The sequence below is a fragment of the Benincasa hispida genome, chromosome 3 (genome assembly GCF_009727055.1).
Source record: "Benincasa hispida cultivar B227 chromosome 3, ASM972705v1, whole genome shotgun sequence".
NCBI lineage: Eukaryota > Viridiplantae > Streptophyta > Magnoliopsida > Cucurbitales > Cucurbitaceae > Benincasa > Benincasa hispida.
In genome coordinates, this window is record NC_052351.1 from 43,986,282 (window position 1) to 44,004,194 (window position 17,913).

Here is a 17,913-nt window from a genome sequence, read left to right on the forward strand (position 1 = left end):
ACAGAATTTTTAGCTAAATTTCAAAAATAGAAACAAAATTTTAAAATTTATTTCTTTTATTTTCAAAATTTAGCTTGTTTTTTTAAATCATTACTAAAAAATAAATAATAAAGAAAGAAATTTGGAGGTAAGAATAGTGAGACTTAATTTTCAAAAACAAAAAACCATAAATCAAATCGTCTAAACTTTGTATTTGTTTCAAAAATATCCTGGTACATTAAAAAATTTCTTTCCAACTTTAAAAAAATACCTAATTTTGGAAAATTATTAATATTTGTTTAAAAAATATCTTTAAACTTTCAAAAGTTTCAATAATAGTCATATAAACTCTAAAAAAAAAATTCTTGTTGTCAGTACATGAACTAGAACGTTAATACCTCATTTCAAAAATAGTTTTTTTTTTTTAAAAAAAACAAACATTTTAATAGTATCATTGAATTTTTAAAAGTTGCATTAATATCTTTAACCTTAAAAAAAATTAAAATTGCTCCTTGTGTTAGTACAGTGTTCAATCTTTTGAAATTATCCTGAGTTCGAAAATCGATTTTAAAATAAATTATATAGATACTCGCATATTTTTTTTTCATATCGATACTCTCTTTCTCATTTATCCGTGTAGTCGTCAGGATACTTAACAAAATAATAATAATAATAATAAAATTCAAGTTAAAGCATATCTGGTGAGTTTTGAAAATTAAGCTTCCCTTAAAACTCCCTCTCTTCAAATTTTTTTTTTTTGCTTGTTGACTGTTTAACCTTCTTTCTTTTTTTTGAAAAAACAAAAACAGAAATAGAAACAAAAATAAAGCAAAATTTGCTCCTCCAATTAAGGTGTATAGACCATGACAAGAAGAAAGAAGCTAATAAAATTACCCAAGGATGCTAAGACTTTTTATATACATTTTAACAAGGTTATACGTTAGCAGTTGAATGTGTGTTAATAGCTAAATACTTTTTGTATTTGACTATTTATCATTTCGACGAATTTTTAAGGAAGCTCAGGCCATGTTTGGTAGAGAATCTTGATCATGTTTTATGTTTTTAGATTCACTAAATTCAACAAACATGTGTTCTGCACAACTTGGATTATATTTTTAGAAACTGTTTTCGAATTCTATAATTCATTCAGTGCAAATTCTAAAAACAATATTTTTTGTATGTTTTCATTTGTATCCAATTTTTGAATTTTAAATTTTAAAATGCATAATTTTATTAAATAAAGATAAAAAAAAAATAGAAATACAATATGTCATATTATCAACTCAATTCATTAAAAAAAATAGTTGGAACTACGTGTGATGCACGTGTTTCATAATATTGAAAAAAAAAATGTAAATATATAAGTTTAAATAAGAGTCCTATATTTGATAATAATTTGATTATAAATGGATAACCTAATTTACTAAATCTAAATAATTTTTTATTACTTTTCTTTCCAAACCAAATTTGAAACCAATAAAATCTATTTAAATGATAAATCTTTTTTTAATCTACATGAAAGATAAATTTTCTTTTATCTTTTAATGATAAAATTTGGATTTTAAATCAAATATTTGAATAATAAAATTTTGAACCAAATTAAATTTACATGAATTATAAAATAAAATAACAAATTTTAAACCAATTAAAATTCATGTGAATTATAAATTAATTAGAATCTAATATTAGAGATAACCAAATTTTATACCAATTAAAATGGCGTGAATTATAAACTAATTAAAATTAAATATTAGAGAACCAAAATAAACAAACTATTTAATATGGATTTTTAATGATTTAAATATAAAATTACATCATATAAATCGAGTAAAATTTTATCGATTATGTATTTAAACCTATGAGCGGCAAGAAAAGAATTTTTGGTTAACACATCTGACAGATTCTATTATGTATAAACTTTGACCCGTTCAACATCTTTCTGAACAATAACTTCTCGAAAAAGAATGAAATTTAACATCAATATGCTTAGACTATTCACGATGAGATGGATTCTTGGCAAGATGAATAACATTCTGGCTATCACCTCGGATGAATAAGAATAAATTCCTGCGACAACAACTCACCAACAACACACTTCAACCACACAACACAACAACTGCTTGTAGAGTAATTTTTCAACTTACCATATTACCATACAAACTAAAAATGTAACCTGATAGAGACCTTTTGTTAAGGTATGACATTTGTCACTACAAGAATTTTGGTTTTTTTCGACGAAAGAAAAAACGTCAGGAGAGCTCATTTTCCCTAACGGTAATTAGTGGTGTCGGAAGAAAAAAATATCCCGACGAAAAATTCACTAGCATTGGATAAATCGCCTATCTCGACGCCTTTTTCTTTCACCATCGACATAAACTACATGAATAAAAAAGTGATAAAAAAATTTAAACTTATCCTGACGGCATGTAAACAACCGCCTGGATAATGTTGAGTTATCCCGCTGGTTATTTGATCGTGGGGAGTGACTTAATTTAAAAAAAAAAATTGCAAACACAATCCTAAAAGATGCATAGCTTCTCCACATCCCAAATCCTAAAAGATGCATAGCTTCTCCAGATCCCCCTTAGAAGAAATTAAATTTCAAAATAATAATGATCAAGAAGTAATAGCTTCACCTTTCATGATGATAAATGATAAATGTACCTAAAATTGGAACAAAAGCACCAACATTAAAAGATATTCAGGACCGTCGAGAGGTGGTGAAATATAAATATAAAAAGTGATAAAAAAAAAATTTAACTTATCCTGACGGTTTTTTTACATACTATCGGGATAATGTTGAGTTATCTTGACTGTTATTGGAACGTCGGGAGTGACTTAATTTTTTTAAAAAAATCACAAATTACATTTTATCTTATCCGGATAATTGGAGGAATGTCGTCGGAACAACCTTATTTAGCCTGACGTTTACAAAATCGTCGGAGATGGTGAAATATAAATATGAAAAGTGATGAAATATAAATATGGTGAAATATAAATCGTCGGGAAATGTTCATTTAAAACCTACCCGCTGCCCACAGTTTCTTCCTTTTTCTTTCTTCCATTTTTTCTTCTCTTCATACTTTCTTCTTCCAGTCGTCGTCCGAATATCGCCCACATTTTCTTCGTTCGTTTAAAACCCACATGTCGTCCGGTGTGAGGATTCTCACCATTCGTCCGTCTAGCACCAGGTACGAAGCGTTTTTTTCCTGTTTTCTCCATTTTTTTTGTTTCTTTTTCATTTTTCGCTAAACATTTAGTTTTTCCCCCTTCTTCTTCCAGTCGCCGTCCGAACATTGCCCACAGTTTCTTCATTCGTTTAAAACCCACCCGTCGTCCAGTTGCCATCAAGTACAAAGCATTTTTTTTTTTTTTTTCATTTTCTCCATTATTGTTTTCATCAGATCTGTCCTGGAAATGGGTTTTTTTTTTTAATTTTAAATATATAAAACTTTATTTTATTAATAAGAAAAAGGGAAACTTGTTCAAGTCATCCACCTAACCCTTTGTCTTTGTCTTTGCATTTATGACTTTTTCTTTTTCAATAATTTTATTTTGTGCTATGTAATGTTTGAGTTCTACCACAAACCTTTGAGATTTGAAATTGAGAGTATAATGTCTTAACCATTTAAGAATTGGGTTAATGTTAAATAATTGTGTTGAACCCTATACTTTTGTTTTTGAGTTATAATTTTGTGATTGAATTAATGGTAAAATTGAATTAAGTTAAAGTGGGAATCATTAAAATTAATGAGTTGGTTGTGTTGGAATGAAAATATAAAAAGATTGAAAGTGAAAAAAAGGAAGGAGAAGGAAGAGAAGGAAGCCATTCATGACAGAGAGTGAAGTTGATCATCTAGAAGATGGGTATCAATGGAGAAAGTACGGCAAAAAAGGCTTTCTAATCATTGCAAAAGAATATCCAAGAAAAATACTCTAATTTACCGTTTGATTGCCTTAGAAAAAACTTAACTTGTCCATCCAAACTATTTATAACACTTTCACCATGACAATGACAAGAACTCTTAGACACTTTCATGAACTAAATAATTGATATAATTTCATATTCATGTATATTTTGTTTATTTTTTCAGATACATAACTTAATTACCTAAATATAACCTAAATATAACTCAAGTATATGTTGAATTACGTTTTCTCTGTTTTCAAGTTTTGTTTGTTTGATGTTATTACTATTGTCGATTTGATAATCTAAAATTAAGGCGTTCGGAGATAGTGTCTTTCGATAGAGTGCTTGATTGGATTACAAGAGATTGTCAATCCAAAGGAAAACTTTATTTTGAAGGATGAATGGAGAAATTCACCTGAAAAAGAAACATGAACAAGAAAGAAATTAAATTAAATTAAAAGTTAGAAATTGAAACAATGTGTTCTAATATAACTAATTGTCTAAATCATACAGGTTCAACTTATCACATATATTATTAAGAATGGATAAAGAGTGGATTAAGATTAGGAACAAGTTATCAATTGAGTATGTAGGAGTATAATGATTTCTTGAAGTTGCAAAACGTCATGTTGATATCCCTTTGAGAAAATAAATGGAAGAAAAAACTTTATGTTGATATCCCTTTGGAAAAATAAATGGAAGAATTATCAAGAAAAGAAGCAACATACTTGAAATTAAGGGGTTGTTTGGGGTGTAGAGTTGATATAGGATGCCTAAAGTTCATATGTCTGTGATTGGGGTGCATAGTTGTTTTGTCTGAGTTCATATGTCTGTGTTTGAGGTGTAGAGTCGTTTTGTCTGATTTCATATACATGTACTTGAGGTGCAGAGTTGATATAGGATGTTAGGGGTATCTGGCATAGTTTTTCTAACTCTAAAAGTTGATATAAAAGAATCCGTTCAAATCATCTACTTATTTGTTTTGGAACTTTTTTATACTATAATTCTACAAATGGTTTGTTTGAATAAAATTTTGATTGAATTTTTATTAAATAGACATATTTTTTATAATCATGAATTATGGTCTAGGTTTTAGTTTTAGATCTTTCCTTCCAAAATTCCTTTTAAACAAAAGCAACTATTTTATAAGTTCAGTTTCTATTAGTAGTTTTGGAAAGTTTAGATAGCTATTTGGAATCATTTGATGAAGAAAAAAATTCTTTTTAAACAAAAACAGTTATTTTACAAGTTTGAAATCTATTAATTGACTTGAGAAGTTTAGAGAACTATTTGGAATCATTTAATAAAGAACAAAATCCTTTTAAACAAAAGCAATTATACTTGTTCACAAAAGGTAGATACTAGCTTATACATGGGCCATATTTCTGACCTGTTCACAAGATAAGTAGTGAAGTAAATATCATATATTATACATCACAAGAGTTCGTATAAAACTGTATTTACAAACTACAAGACATGAGACTTTAGGGCTTCGGGGAAGGATGAATTCCATTTTTGGACTGTGCAAAACGGTTTGGACCAGTTCAGTTTTTTCAGTCGATTTAGCTCGATTTTCAAGCTTTGAAGGTCTAGTTCAAGATTTTTTTTAAGCTGGTTCAGGCCGGTTCGAAGTGTTCGAGAGTGGTTCGTAGCTGTTTCTGAATTATTATTGTAATAATTTAGTTGTTTGTTTGTCAAAGATGCCAAAATTGGACAACTTTAGTGTGTTTTATTAATTAAGCATTATGCATTATAAATGTATGTATTAATTATATTAATCTTGATTGTACATAATGTATGTCATGTAGATTTAAAACCCCATCATAGGATAACATATTGCATGCATTAAAAAGTATGTTATAAGTGTTATAATATGGTTTGCATGCTTAGAATTTCATGAGTATTAATATAAGTTGTTATATTAATATATGAAATGTATGTTGCATGTTATAAATGTTATAATATAATTTGGTTTTAATATAATTTGTTATATTAAAATATGAAATGCATGATGTATGTTGTCAATGAATGTCTAAGTTATACAAGTTATAAAATCAATTAGACTTTTAAAAATTTATAACAAAGATAACATGCATGCTCACCTAGGGTTAACAGATGACAACTTGTTTTAAATAGTTAAAATAGGTCGTTATCTTGTAAAACTTTGGTTACAAACTCACCCGGGCTAAATCTTGTTTAAAGTTGGAAGTACTTAAGTTGACGGTTTACGAAACACACCTGTTACCTGGAGATTTTAGCCGGTTCTTGAGTGTTGTTAACCTGATTTTATGAGCATGCGTGAACGATGTGAGGTAATAAATTGGTTTATCACTTAGACATCGTTGGTTAAATCTAAATATAAATGTTATACTTAGATAAACACTTAGACTTAGGTTGTATTTATTAGTCAGAATATACCTAAGTAAATATTTACCCAAAACAAATAGAACACTTGAAAACTTTTATACTTGCTATGAATTTTAACATTGTATATGTTTGTGAGTATGATTTGTCAAAATTGCAATTGAATAATGAGTTGCTTACTTTTAATGTCAAAGCTATAAATATCATATATTGTACATTAGATAGAAAAATATGTGATACACTTTTACATTTTGATTATGCATATGACATTTGAAATTTTCTTGATAATATGTATAGTGTAGAAAATTCTCCTTGTACTACTATGATTTATTTGATGTGAAGCAGAATTATAATTCTTAAAATCAAGAAAGATTTCATAAAGAGAAAAAGGGAAAAGGTGTTCAATTCTCTTCATGTTTGATGGCTCATTCGGATAATGATTCTAGAGATAAGAGCGATGAAAATGAGGTAATTCATAAATCCATTTCTGGATGAGTTCTATGATGCTTTTGAATACATTCAACTTGATTTAGAAAAAATTAGCGCTAAACATTTGGAATTCTCAAAGAAGTTCAAGGCATTATCTATTGAGAATAAATCTTTGATAAATGAAAATTCTTGTTTAAAGACTAGAGCTAGTAACACATTGTTGCATAATTCTTGTTGTGATGAGAAAATTGACTTGAATGATAAAATTACTTTTCTTGAAAAAAAGAATGATGAGCTCAAATCTTTGTCATGTGAATTGAAAATTGAATTGAATGATTTGAGAAATAAAAATGAGAAATTGGAATCTTTCTCTTTGGAATTAAATGATGAAATTGCTAGTTTGAAAAATAAAATTATTGATTTGGAAACTAGCAATACTTCTTTAGAAGAAAGACAAATTTTCTCTTGTTCACAAGATTAAATTTCTTGAATGTGATATTGATACGAAAAATAATTTTTTGCATATGCTTAAAGAGAAAGAGTTGTTTGCTAATAAAGAGCTTGAAGTTGCAAAAGAGTTTATAAAGAAATTGTCTATAGGTACATAAAAATTGGATAAAATTATTGATTTAGGTATACCTTTTAACGACTAAAAGGGATAAGAGTATATGAATGAAAATTCATCATCTACTTCCAAGACTACTTTAGTTAAAGCCATCCCTATTATGTCTAAAGATGTTTTATCTAATGTACTTAATTTTGTTGAGTCTAATTTGTGCCAAAGCATTAAAATATTAGACAAATCAATGGAAATTCAAATTTTGTGCATAAACAAAATCATGCTAAACCAAAATGTGCTCGTAATGTGAAATTTGTACCTAAATATATTCATGAAAAATCTAAATGTATGCGTAGTTCTAAATTTGTGTCTCGACTTGTAAATACTAGAAATGTTCATGAAAAACCAAAATTTGTGCCTACATATCATTATTGTGGAGTTAAAGGTCATATTAGACTAAATTGTTTCAAATTGAAAAATACTCCTAAAAAGAATATTTTTGAGAAAAAGATTGTGAAAAATCAATTAGTTAAAAAGAAATTTTTACTTAATTTTACTTACTATTCATGTAGTAAAATTGGTCATAAATTCAATATTTGTTATTTGTCAAAAGTAAATGCTAGTAATTTTGGAAATAATTTAAAATGGGTTCCGAAATCCTTGCTTACTAACAATGAAGGACCCAAGAAATGAGTATCAAAATCCTTTGATTGAGCTTTGTTTGTAGGTGTGATTCAAAAAGAAATTGTTGCTTAGATTTCAAATGAGAAATTAATTCAAACTGAAGCAACTAAAAAATTTGCTTGAATCCAACAAAGAAAATTGCATATTTGGTAGCATTTATTTGAGATAAATATTCTCTTATTATCTCTATGAAAATTAATTTTGAGTATGTTGTTTGGAAGGGTTGTTGAATTCCTTTTCAAAAGGGGAGTATTTGAATTGATTTATTTTCTTGATCCCCGTTAGCATTTTGTTCAAAATTAATATAAATATATTTGTTATGCTACCATACTTACACTTGTTTGATAATATTGATTTGCTAATGTGACTTTGCTTTTATTTGGTATCATTATTTGATTTTCAACAATTGGTATTTATTTTATATTTTTTGGTATTTTGATAAATCACTTGCATGAATTACTTGAATGATTTTATCTCCTTAGAATTTATTAATTTCTTTTAGAAGGAGAATGGATATTTTTAGGGGAGCTTTTCTCTTAATTTATATGTAAATTTGATATATTTGGTTATATTGATTCTCTATACTATTTTATTGTTGTGTGTCCCTTTTATGCATATTGTTTATCCTTTTAGGGAAAGTAATTATTTAGAGAATTAAAAATATGTTATGATATCTTATTTGATACTTCTGTCCTCAATTTGAATGTTGTGCTAAATTTCTTTTTGTCCTTTATTAAGAGGGGGTGTTCAATTGATTTCAAAACGGGGAGAAATTTGTGAAATTGGATTTAAATAGAATTAGCTTGAGCTTTGTTATTTTTTTAAGTCTCTTGAATTTAAAATGTCGTTTGTGATATTTTTTTTAGAAGACATATCAATAGGGAAAAAAAATACAATGAATGTGTTTGTGTTTTTTGAGGAAGCTTTCATATGTCTTTGTTTATTTTTCTTAATTGTCCTTTTTTTGATTGATTTAAAAAAAGAGAGATAATAAGAAAAATGAAAATATGTTATTATTGAAATAATTATTGTTTTCAAGTGAATTGAATTTGTTTGTGTGTTGATTGTGTTTCAAGTTCATATTTTATATCACACATCACTTTAAATTTCATTTTTCTTAAGTAGTTTATCACCATAAAAAATGGAAGATTGTTGGCTTTTAGGCCCTTAATCTTAAATTAATTAATTTTAATTAATTAATATTTTGATGATAACAAACTTGTTTTTATTCATTAACAATTTTGAGTGTTTTGAAGTATCTATTACATAGCGGTTCCAACACAATTTGAATCGCTCAAATTGGAGTTCAAATGAAGAAGATATGACGTGACAAATTTTTTCATCAAAGTGGACCAATTGGAAGGAGCCACTTAAAGCTAGAGAAGTGACTCATGGTGAACTTTTGATTATTGAATTGGTTTTAAAAAGAAGATGAATTTAATATTATTTTATGTTTGTGTCTAAAGACTAGTTTTGGAGTGGGTTTTGTTGATATTTTTAAGAAAGAAAAAGAATTTAAAGAGAAAAAAGAATTTAATATTATTCTTTGCTTGTATCTAATAGCTAGTTGAGTTTAAATCTCCATCATTCAATTTTCTTTTACCGGCTTAAATTGAATTTGATTTCACCTACCCCATCTCTTTTTAAACTCTCCATCTTCTCCAAAATTAAAGCAAGGATTTCACATCTTTTTACAATGCTCCATAAGTCATTAAGCCACCGTTGTTGCTTGCTCTCTAAGCTTCAATTTTCTTTTTTTCATCTTCTTCTTGAGAGAGATATTTTATGTGGTGAGGATTGATCATTGAATGCTAAATTTATAAATACTCTCTTTTAGAGAGTTTGTCATGTGTGCTATTTATTTTTTTTAAATTTTTGTAAGGGTTGATTCTTGATCCCGAAAAAAGAGTTGTCGTAACAATTTGATCATCAATTGTGGAAAGGATTGGATTTGTTTTTGCGCCTAGAAAAGAACATTGTAGTGATTCGACTCTAAGCCATGGAAAGAGTTAAAAGACTTCCAATAGAGTATCCATGAGGAGTTTGGGAAGTGGATGTAGACCGGTTGTGCCAAACCACTGTAAAATTACCCGTGTCAATTTCTCTATCTCTCTTCTATTTTATTTTCTAATTAATTTGCTAATACATTTTATTTGCATGAAATTAATTTCTATAGTTCTTTAAATTAATTCCTAGTAAAAGTTTACTAATTTGTTTAATTGTTTATTAATTGATTTAATTAGGCCCACACTTAGAGAAAAAGTTTTCACTAGTTTTAATTCGTTTAATCTTTGATGAAGTTCTTCTAAATGAAGTTTTTGATCTTTGATTGTGAAAATGATTCATTGCGGGTTCATCCTCTATAATCTATAAGGAAGACATTTATGAACTACGTTGTTTAGTCTTTTCTTTTAAGATTGGTTTGCTCGGCTCCTTTTCGTATACTTTTTTTTTTCTCTCATTGTTTTGGAAAAAGAGCAACTCATTCACTGGTCCAATTGGATTTCAGCCGTTCATGTGGATCACATTTGGTTAGAAAATTGACCTCTTGAAATCTCTGGTTTTGTTTTAACGATATTTTTTTTTTATCTGTTAGTTGTTTCCAATTTTCATTTGTTATAAAAAAGATAAGGGTGATCATTTAGGGATATATAGTTACGGTTGACAGTGGAATGGGGTCGAGGATGCATTCCCCATCCCCATCTTCATAGGGATTTGTAATCTCCGTCCCCACCTCATTCCCCCTTTTTGGAGAGTCAGGGTTGTGGTCGGGGAATCTCGGTTCGGAGATCAATCCTCCCAGGAAAAAATTCTCCGCCTTTTATTTTATATTTTTAATTATTTTTATTTAAAATCAATTAAACGTTGGTATTTATATTGAAGTTGTAAATATTTTAAGTAGCAAATTAGTATTATTATTGTTTTATTTATTTAAATTAATAATAAAAATATTTTATTATTTCTATATTTTAAATTTAATAAAAAGTTAAAGTTAATTATACTAGGAAATTAAATTTTAAAAAAGTAAAAAAGAATAATAAAAACAATATATAACGCTAAATCAAACCATGACGAAAATGTGAATATGAGTTATGATAATACAGGTGTAGACAGACAATACGACACCACATAGATATAAATAAATATATATATTAAAAAATAATAACAAAAATATTCATGGTGGTGTTGGGATTGGGGTCGATAAACTCATATGATCCTCTTCTCGATTAAACTCATATGATTCCTGGTATTGTCTATCTACACCTGTATTATCATAACTCATATTCACATTTTCGTCATGGTTTGATTTTAGCGTTATAAATAGTTGAACTCTAGAAAGATCTTCTTAGAAAATAAGGAAGCAAACATCACAATCGTCCCGTATGTAAAGGGTTTCATGTCAATATTAACTCTTATGATAACATCAAACTTTGAAGAACTTACATTTGTAACCTTGTAAATGTGAGCTTTAAGTTTTTCATACTTCAATGTAATAATAGACACAATGATTCTTATTAGCTCGCATCCAATATACAAACTTTGGTTCTCATCTCAATCACCTACGTATCGAATGAGTTGACATTTCTCTATCATCCTACAAAACAAGAGAATATTTTTCATTAAGACGAATATCAGTTTAATACACACAATTTCAATTCTGTTGTCGCTCTTTCGCTGTCACACTATCTCACTCTCGCTCTCGCTCTCGCTCTCTCTTGCTTTCTTTTGCTCTCGCTCTTTCTCTCAATATCTTAAACCCTTGGTAATGATCTCTCGCTCTCACTCTCCCATTTCACTCTCTACCTTTGATTTCGCTCTCACACAACTCCAATCCCCTTTCATTATGCTATTTACATACCTTTTTTGAGAAATCACACAGCTCCGCACAAACATCTAAACAATGAAACTACGTTCTGAAAAAAAATTGTTCCATTGCTGAAAAAACCCTGTTCTGGAAAAACTCGTTCAATAAAACTCCGTTCAACAAAACAGTGTTGAAATGAATCCCGTTGAAGAAAGTAATCACAGTTGAAATGAAGTTTAGATTTTAAAGAATTCACCATTGTATGTTTAAGGTATTAACAATTTGAGGCTTTAGACAGATGAATTCGTAAAAATTGTCAAATCATTCGTACACTGACAAACAATTACATCACGAAAGAAGAGCAAGAGCGAGAGTGAGTAAAACGCGAGACGAATATCTTGGGAGGGCAATTCCCATAATTTCATATGGTGAGAGGGTCATTTGATTTTTTTTTTTAAAAGAGGTCATTTTGCATTTTGGACCCATTATTTTGATCATCCGTACAAGTATTTTAGAAATTTATTTATTGGGGTCAAATTTAGAAATTTGTTAAATTGTTGGTGGTGAATAATTGGGTCTTAGATTCAATTACGGGCCAACGGAAACGAGGAGGGTGAAGCCCATGAGTCATTGCTATTAGAACAGAAATAAAATTCTCTATTATATTTTTTATTTGAAATGTAGCGCAGAATCTCAGTATGCATCTCCCCTAAGATCGCGCGGAATCGAATAATCATTATTCATTATCATTACTTCCACCAATGGCTTCGTGCCGCATAAATCTTCCTCACCGGTGTTCTCCCGGAACGCCGCGCCTTGGTCCTACTTCTTCCCTCCAAAACCCTAATCCTCTTCCTCAGTTACTTCCTCCATTTCCATTTTCTCGTCTCAATTCCAGTAAGGTAACCTCTCTTTCCTCTCTCTTTCTCTTCCCTTTTTTGGTCTTCCCGAAACTTTCTCATTTCTCTCCAATGTTTGTTTTACCATTAGTTATCCTCTTCCAGAATCCGCCACCGAAGTATTGTTGCCATGAACCCTCCCATGGCGAAGGAGGCGAAGCCTGTTTCAGAGGATAGAATGCTCGTTAGTACTTCCTTTCTGTTACCTTATTTTGTATTTTTGTGTTTCGCTCAATATGGGATTGATTATTATAAATTGTAAGAAAATTCGCAACTTCTGATTAGAATTTGGTGAACCTATAGTTCTCGACTGCTGATTTGGATCTTTTGGAACGATTTACATTTTTTTTTTTTTTTTCTAATTAATTTAGTGTAGTCGATGGATTTACAGGTGTATGTTCCGCCTCATCCATTGATCAAGCACTGGGTTTCCGTTTTGAGGAATGAACAAACTCCTTGCCCCATTTTTAGTGAGTAATGATGCAGTTCTTGTAGATGTCTTCATATCGTACTGTTTTGTGTATTTTTATAGCCAATATGCCACGCAGGTTGGATCATTCTTCTTACTGTTTGTGTTTAAGGAATTCAACTAAGAAGATATTAAATAAGTTCTGCTGTTGTTATATGCAGCCTCATGGTATGCTTGGGATTGATTCTGAAATGACCAAAATTAAAAATGTTTTTAATAATTTAAATCAACTTTAATAGTATGAAAAATATGTTTAGAATTGAATTGATTTGAGTGATTAAAAGTGTATTTCGGATTGATTTCAAATGTGACAAACTGATTTTAACCATTTGAAAAACACCTCCTAAACATGCACTTAGTAGTAGGGCAGGGCAGTTTTCTCCATAGAACTTTCTCCTTTTGCCTACGGCATCAAGAATTATGGAGGAGATTTATGCTTTCTTGATTGCAGAAAATGCAATGGCAGAGCTTGGGAGGCTACTTATTTATGAAGCTTCAAGGGATTGGTTGGTTAGTTCTTATACCACTTTTAGTACTAAATTCAAGCTTTCCTAAGTAAAGTGAAACGGTTAATTGCTTAGATAAATACAAATAACTGACTTATAATTGTTTATTAGTTTTGTTTTTTGTATAAGAAATCTATTCTGATGGAAGAGGCACAAATCTTCAACTCTTATTGAATAAATATGTCAGTTTTAGTTTATATTTGTAATTCACTTACATAGTTGTGGTTCTATTCATATCAGCCTACTGTAACGGGAGAGATACAGTCACCCATGGGTGTTGCTTCAGTTGAGTTTGTCGATCCGAGAGAGCCTGTGGCTGTAAGAATTTTCTTTTTCCTACTCTCCTTCTGGCCTATTTTAATGTACTTCCACTTTTTTACGACCACCCACCGACACTGAGAGGAAAGAAAAGGGTAGCAATACGGTTTTGCTATTTTATTTCGGTTGAATTTCTTGCATAATATCCTAGAATTGTTCATATTACTATTGCCTTTTCAGATAATTCCTATCCTCAGAGCTGGTCTAGCTCTTGCAGAATACGCATCATCTGTGCTGCCTGCAACAAAATTGTACCATCTTGGTAAGGGAAGTAAGATAATGCAGAGTAATGTTCTGAACAGAAAAGATATTCATGTAAAGACTTACGGGTTGTAATTGTGTTTAGTTATCTTATATATTTTTTGTATCAATTTATTTAGTGACCTTGGTATGAACCCAATATTCATACCTTTCTAATTTCATGTTTTCTTTCAAATTAAAGGAATAAGCAGGGACGAGGAGACTCTTCAACCAACTGTATATCTTAACAAGTAAGATTTCCAAGTCCTTGAAAATACTACTTTGTTCCTTGTTCTATAGCCCTAAGGTAAACCAGTGTCAACTTTTCCTTGTTTCACTAATAAAGCTCTAGATGAATACCATACTGGACACTTTTTTTGAATTTAACATGTGGGATTGAAATTCAAACCGTTGACTTTTTGATCGAGAATATAATGTCTTGCACAAGAGTCCATATTTAACTATTCATAATTCATGTATATTGTTTTGACAGGTTACCAGAAAATTTTCCTGAAGGTTGTAGAATCTTTGTGGTCGATCCCATGCTTGCAACCGGTCAGTATTCTACTAATTAATGTAACTCCTTTTTTCTATTTGATTCTTTGAATTATCTTGGTTGCTTAGTTTAGTTGATGTCTACCCCACTTATTCCACGAGATAACTACTCGAGCAACCAAAAATTGGTATTGCTCATAGGACCATATGGGTCATTGCACTGCAGTCTAATTTTATAGCTCTGAAAGCATTGCGGATTTACAGCTCATCTTTTTACCATTGGGCCACGTCATGGTTATTTCTTCTTTGTATTGGTTGGTAATGCAAGTGCTTCTATTGATTAGAAAGTAAGTCTGATCTCTGTATAATTGAACATTTGAACATTTTATCTTTTTCCTGTTGACCCTGTATTCCTTGCTCCAGTCTTTACTCTGTTCATACCTGTCAATAACCTCATCTAGAAACTATGTTGTAGCCAATATTTTTAAATGCCCAAGGCGCACTAAGACACAATGGTCCTCTGGAGCCTACTTGCAAGGCGCACAGAAAAGCGCTTTTTTTTTTTTTTTTTTTTTTTTGAGGTACACTATATATAAGAATATTACATTAAAAAGAGAAAGCATAGTTGAAGTGGAAATATAGGGAAAAAAGACCCCAAACACATGAAATTTTGCATTTAGGCTTAGTAAACTTGATTCTTTTAGTTAACAAAGGAAGACCTTAATTATTACTATTTTTTAAAAGTAATAAAAAAGCCCCAAGGCCACGCCTTTGAACCTTGGGGCTTCACAAAAGGCGCGCACCTGAGGGCTGCCTTATTTTGTGAGCCTCGCCTTAAAGGCGAGGGGCCAGACTTGCACTTTGGGCCTAGGCGCGTGCCTGAGAGGGCTTTTTAAAACACTGGTTATAGCTTCATGTAAGTTGTACACTTGTACTTGTGTAGAGTTAAAGTTTATGCAATATACTGGTGAATTAACAGGTTCTTTTATTTACCTTAATATGTTTTTCTGGGCATCGTTATAATTTCAGGTGGCACAATAGTGGCAGCTCTTGATCTCTTGAAGGAACGTGGAATTGGCAACAAGCAAATTAAAGTGGTACTGGAATTACCGCATCTATTGCTTTTGTCATGTTTTTGAGAAGAAGTAACTGTGTAAATGTGACTGGTGAGCACAAAAATCAATACGTCATGGTTTTGCACTGCAGCAGCAGTCATTAAGGAATATTGTCACGAAATCATATTCAGCTTTTAATCCGCTCATTTTGACTATCTGAAGTTCTGAAATCTATTGTATACTAAATTATACTAATAGGGATTGTCATATCGCAGATATCTGCTGTTGCTGCCCCTCCTGCCCTTCAAAAGCTCAGCGAGAAGTTTCCAGGGTAATCAATCACCTATTCTAATTGATCCAGTCTTAGCACTATGTCAAAAGTCTTCTACTAATCCTTTGATGTGTTTTTTGATCTTTTAGGCTACATGTATACACCGGAATTATTGACCAGACTGTTAATGAAAAAGGGTTTGTCATTATTACCGCTTGACTGAATCTGTTGCTCGGGAGGTAATGTAGGTAGAAATCTTTGCGCTTGGTATTGAGGTTGACTAATTGGATTCTTGCAGGTTTATAATTCCTGGACTTGGAGATGCTGGCGATCGGAGCTTCGGCACATAAAATTTGTTTCATCGAGCTTCAGTAATTTGCATCTCTAATTTTTACTTGGTAATGATCAAGTTGATTATTTGGCGATTGTAAGATTGCGTCCAAGGATTGATAATTTTTGAAAGTTACGTCAATGGAAGGCAGTATAGTAGAATTAGGCAAAAGCTGTGTTCTCTGGATTGTATATGTACTTCAATTCTTCGCCTTTATCTTAACCTACAATAAAAGATGAGTTAAATTAACAAGTTTAAACTGCATTTCTGGACCTAATCGATTTTAGTTTTAGTCGTCTTTTTTTCCCCTAAAGCAACAATATGATTGTTTATTTATAATATTCTTGATTTTGTTATAGTTTTTAAAATGATTTTGTCGTAGTTCGTTCTTTATAGGCATCTGTTAATAGGGTGTTTTGTAATTATTAGCTTAGCATCGGATTTTTTTAGATTGGAACCCCTTGTATGTGGGTGGGGGTTGGTTCTTATTTGAGTTTCTTATACCTTTTTATTCTTACTCGATGAAAGCTTGGTTTCGTATTCAAAGTACTTATAATTAATTACAGAGTGAAGCTTAATTTTCTGCAAGTAAAAAGAATTAGGATCTAATTTCTCTAAAAATGATCTTTACAAATCATATGCTTCCTTGGTGTGGTCAATAGCTAGTTGAACCTCCGCCGCCACCACCACCTCCAGTATCACATCCCCCTCCCCCTCCCCCATTAGAGCCACCACTGCCTCCGCCGTCGTATCCGCCTCCGCCTCCGCCACCAAAGCCATTACCACCACCTCCGGTATCATAGCCCCATCCACTGTTGCTGTTAAAACCCCAATCACCACCGGCATCAACAGCTCTATCTCCGGTGAAGGTGCTTGTATTCACATTGTTCCTATCATTAATGACTACGTCAATTTGGCCCCCATTGTAAGCGCGTCCGCCAGTTTTAATTTTGCCATTATGAACTCTGCAAAGGCAAATAATATTCAACACACATATGGTAATAAAGATGGAAATTGAGACGATGGGTAAGATGATGAATGCTGGTTGAACCATATTGTCTCTGAATTTTGGAATATCTATTGCGTAATGTGAATCGTGGGTTGTAACTGCAATTTATAGGGACGAAAAATATAGGAAATATTTGACTTGTTAAACTGGAAACCATAGCCAAATGGTTTGACCTTTCAAAACTTGTACCTTTTGGCCACAACCTTTGACTGTCTTAACATTTGGCAGTATGGGTGTTTTCCTTGGTTTTTACATAATGAGATGAGATTAGACCCATTCCAAGTTTTTGCTTTGGAGAGAAACCTGATTTGGCATATAGGCGCTTATAATAATTATTATAGCTTAAGAAAATGAATAATTTTGTTGGTTTTGATCTTCAAGAAGTCTGATTTCTTCGGTCGTTTTGGCCACAAACTAATTGAAACTGAACCATTTACATCCCCACTAACTAATCAGAGATGAAGTGAGTTCGTTGATTTTTTAAAATTTTACTTGAAATAAAATAATTATGGGATGAAGGTTCGAACTTTTAACCTTTAGGAAAGAAGTTTATCAATTATCGTTGAGCTAAATTTATTATGGCGAGTTTG

The 17,913-nt window shown here is 30.8% G+C and overlaps 2 protein-coding genes across 5 annotated transcripts; one reads left to right on the top strand and one right to left on the bottom strand.

Annotated features, from left to right (window-relative positions):
• Positions 1-12,395: 12,395 nt before the first annotated feature.
• Positions 12,396-16,573, top strand: LOC120072557 (uracil phosphoribosyltransferase). 4 transcript variants are annotated; one of them, XM_039024945.1, is made up of 12 exons: positions 12,396-12,632; positions 12,721-12,813; positions 13,006-13,099; positions 13,550-13,608; positions 13,845-13,922; positions 14,103-14,184; positions 14,365-14,413; positions 14,656-14,717; positions 15,687-15,754; positions 15,988-16,043; positions 16,133-16,180; positions 16,282-16,573. In XM_039024945.1, the coding sequence occupies exons 1-12, from the start codon at positions 12,492-12,494 to the stop codon at positions 16,331-16,333; spliced, it is 882 nt and encodes a 293-aa protein (XP_038880873.1). In that variant the 5' UTR covers positions 12,396-12,491; the 3' UTR covers positions 16,334-16,573. The 4 variants fall into 4 exon arrangements, with proteins under 4 accessions (XP_038880873.1, XP_038880874.1, XP_038880875.1 ...); XM_039024946.1 differs by having other exon boundaries at positions 12,397-12,632; positions 13,021-13,099; XM_039024947.1 differs by having other exon boundaries at positions 12,491-12,632; positions 12,735-12,813.
• A 396-nt stretch (positions 16,574-16,969) lies between these two features.
• On the bottom strand, positions 16,970-17,544 carry LOC120073580 (glycine-rich cell wall structural protein 1.8-like). The gene is made up of 2 exons (XM_039026403.1): positions 17,513-17,544; positions 16,970-17,279 (listed from the first exon to the last, which is right to left on the bottom strand). Exons 1-2 carry the CDS (start codon positions 17,542-17,544, stop codon positions 16,970-16,972), a joined length of 342 nt encoding a protein of 113 aa, XP_038882331.1.
• Between the last annotated feature and the right edge of the window lie 369 nt (positions 17,545-17,913).

What these genes read in the sequence shown, in the direction of transcription:
- LOC120072557 (XM_039024945.1), top strand. Translation starts at nt 12,492, where the DNA reads ATGGCTTCGTGCCGCATAAATCTTCCTCACCGGTGTTCTCCCGGAACG. An exon ending in TTTCAGAGGATAGAATGCTC is followed by an intron (nt 12,814 to 13,005) that starts GTTAGTACTTCC and finishes AATTTAGTGTAG; the next exon opens with TCGATGGATTTACAGGTGTA. An exon ending in CTCAGCGAGAAGTTTCCAGG is followed by an intron (nt 16,044 to 16,132) that starts GTAATCAATCAC and finishes TTGATCTTTTAG; the next exon opens with GCTACATGTATACACCGGAA.
- LOC120073580 (XM_039026403.1), bottom strand. Translation starts at nt 17,544, where the DNA reads ATGTTAAGACAGTCAAAGGTTGTGGCCAAAAG. An exon ending in TCAAAGGTTGTGGCCAAAAG is followed by an intron (nt 17,280 to 17,512) that starts GTACAAGTTTTG and finishes TTGCCTTTGCAG; the next exon opens with AGTTCATAATGGCAAAATTA.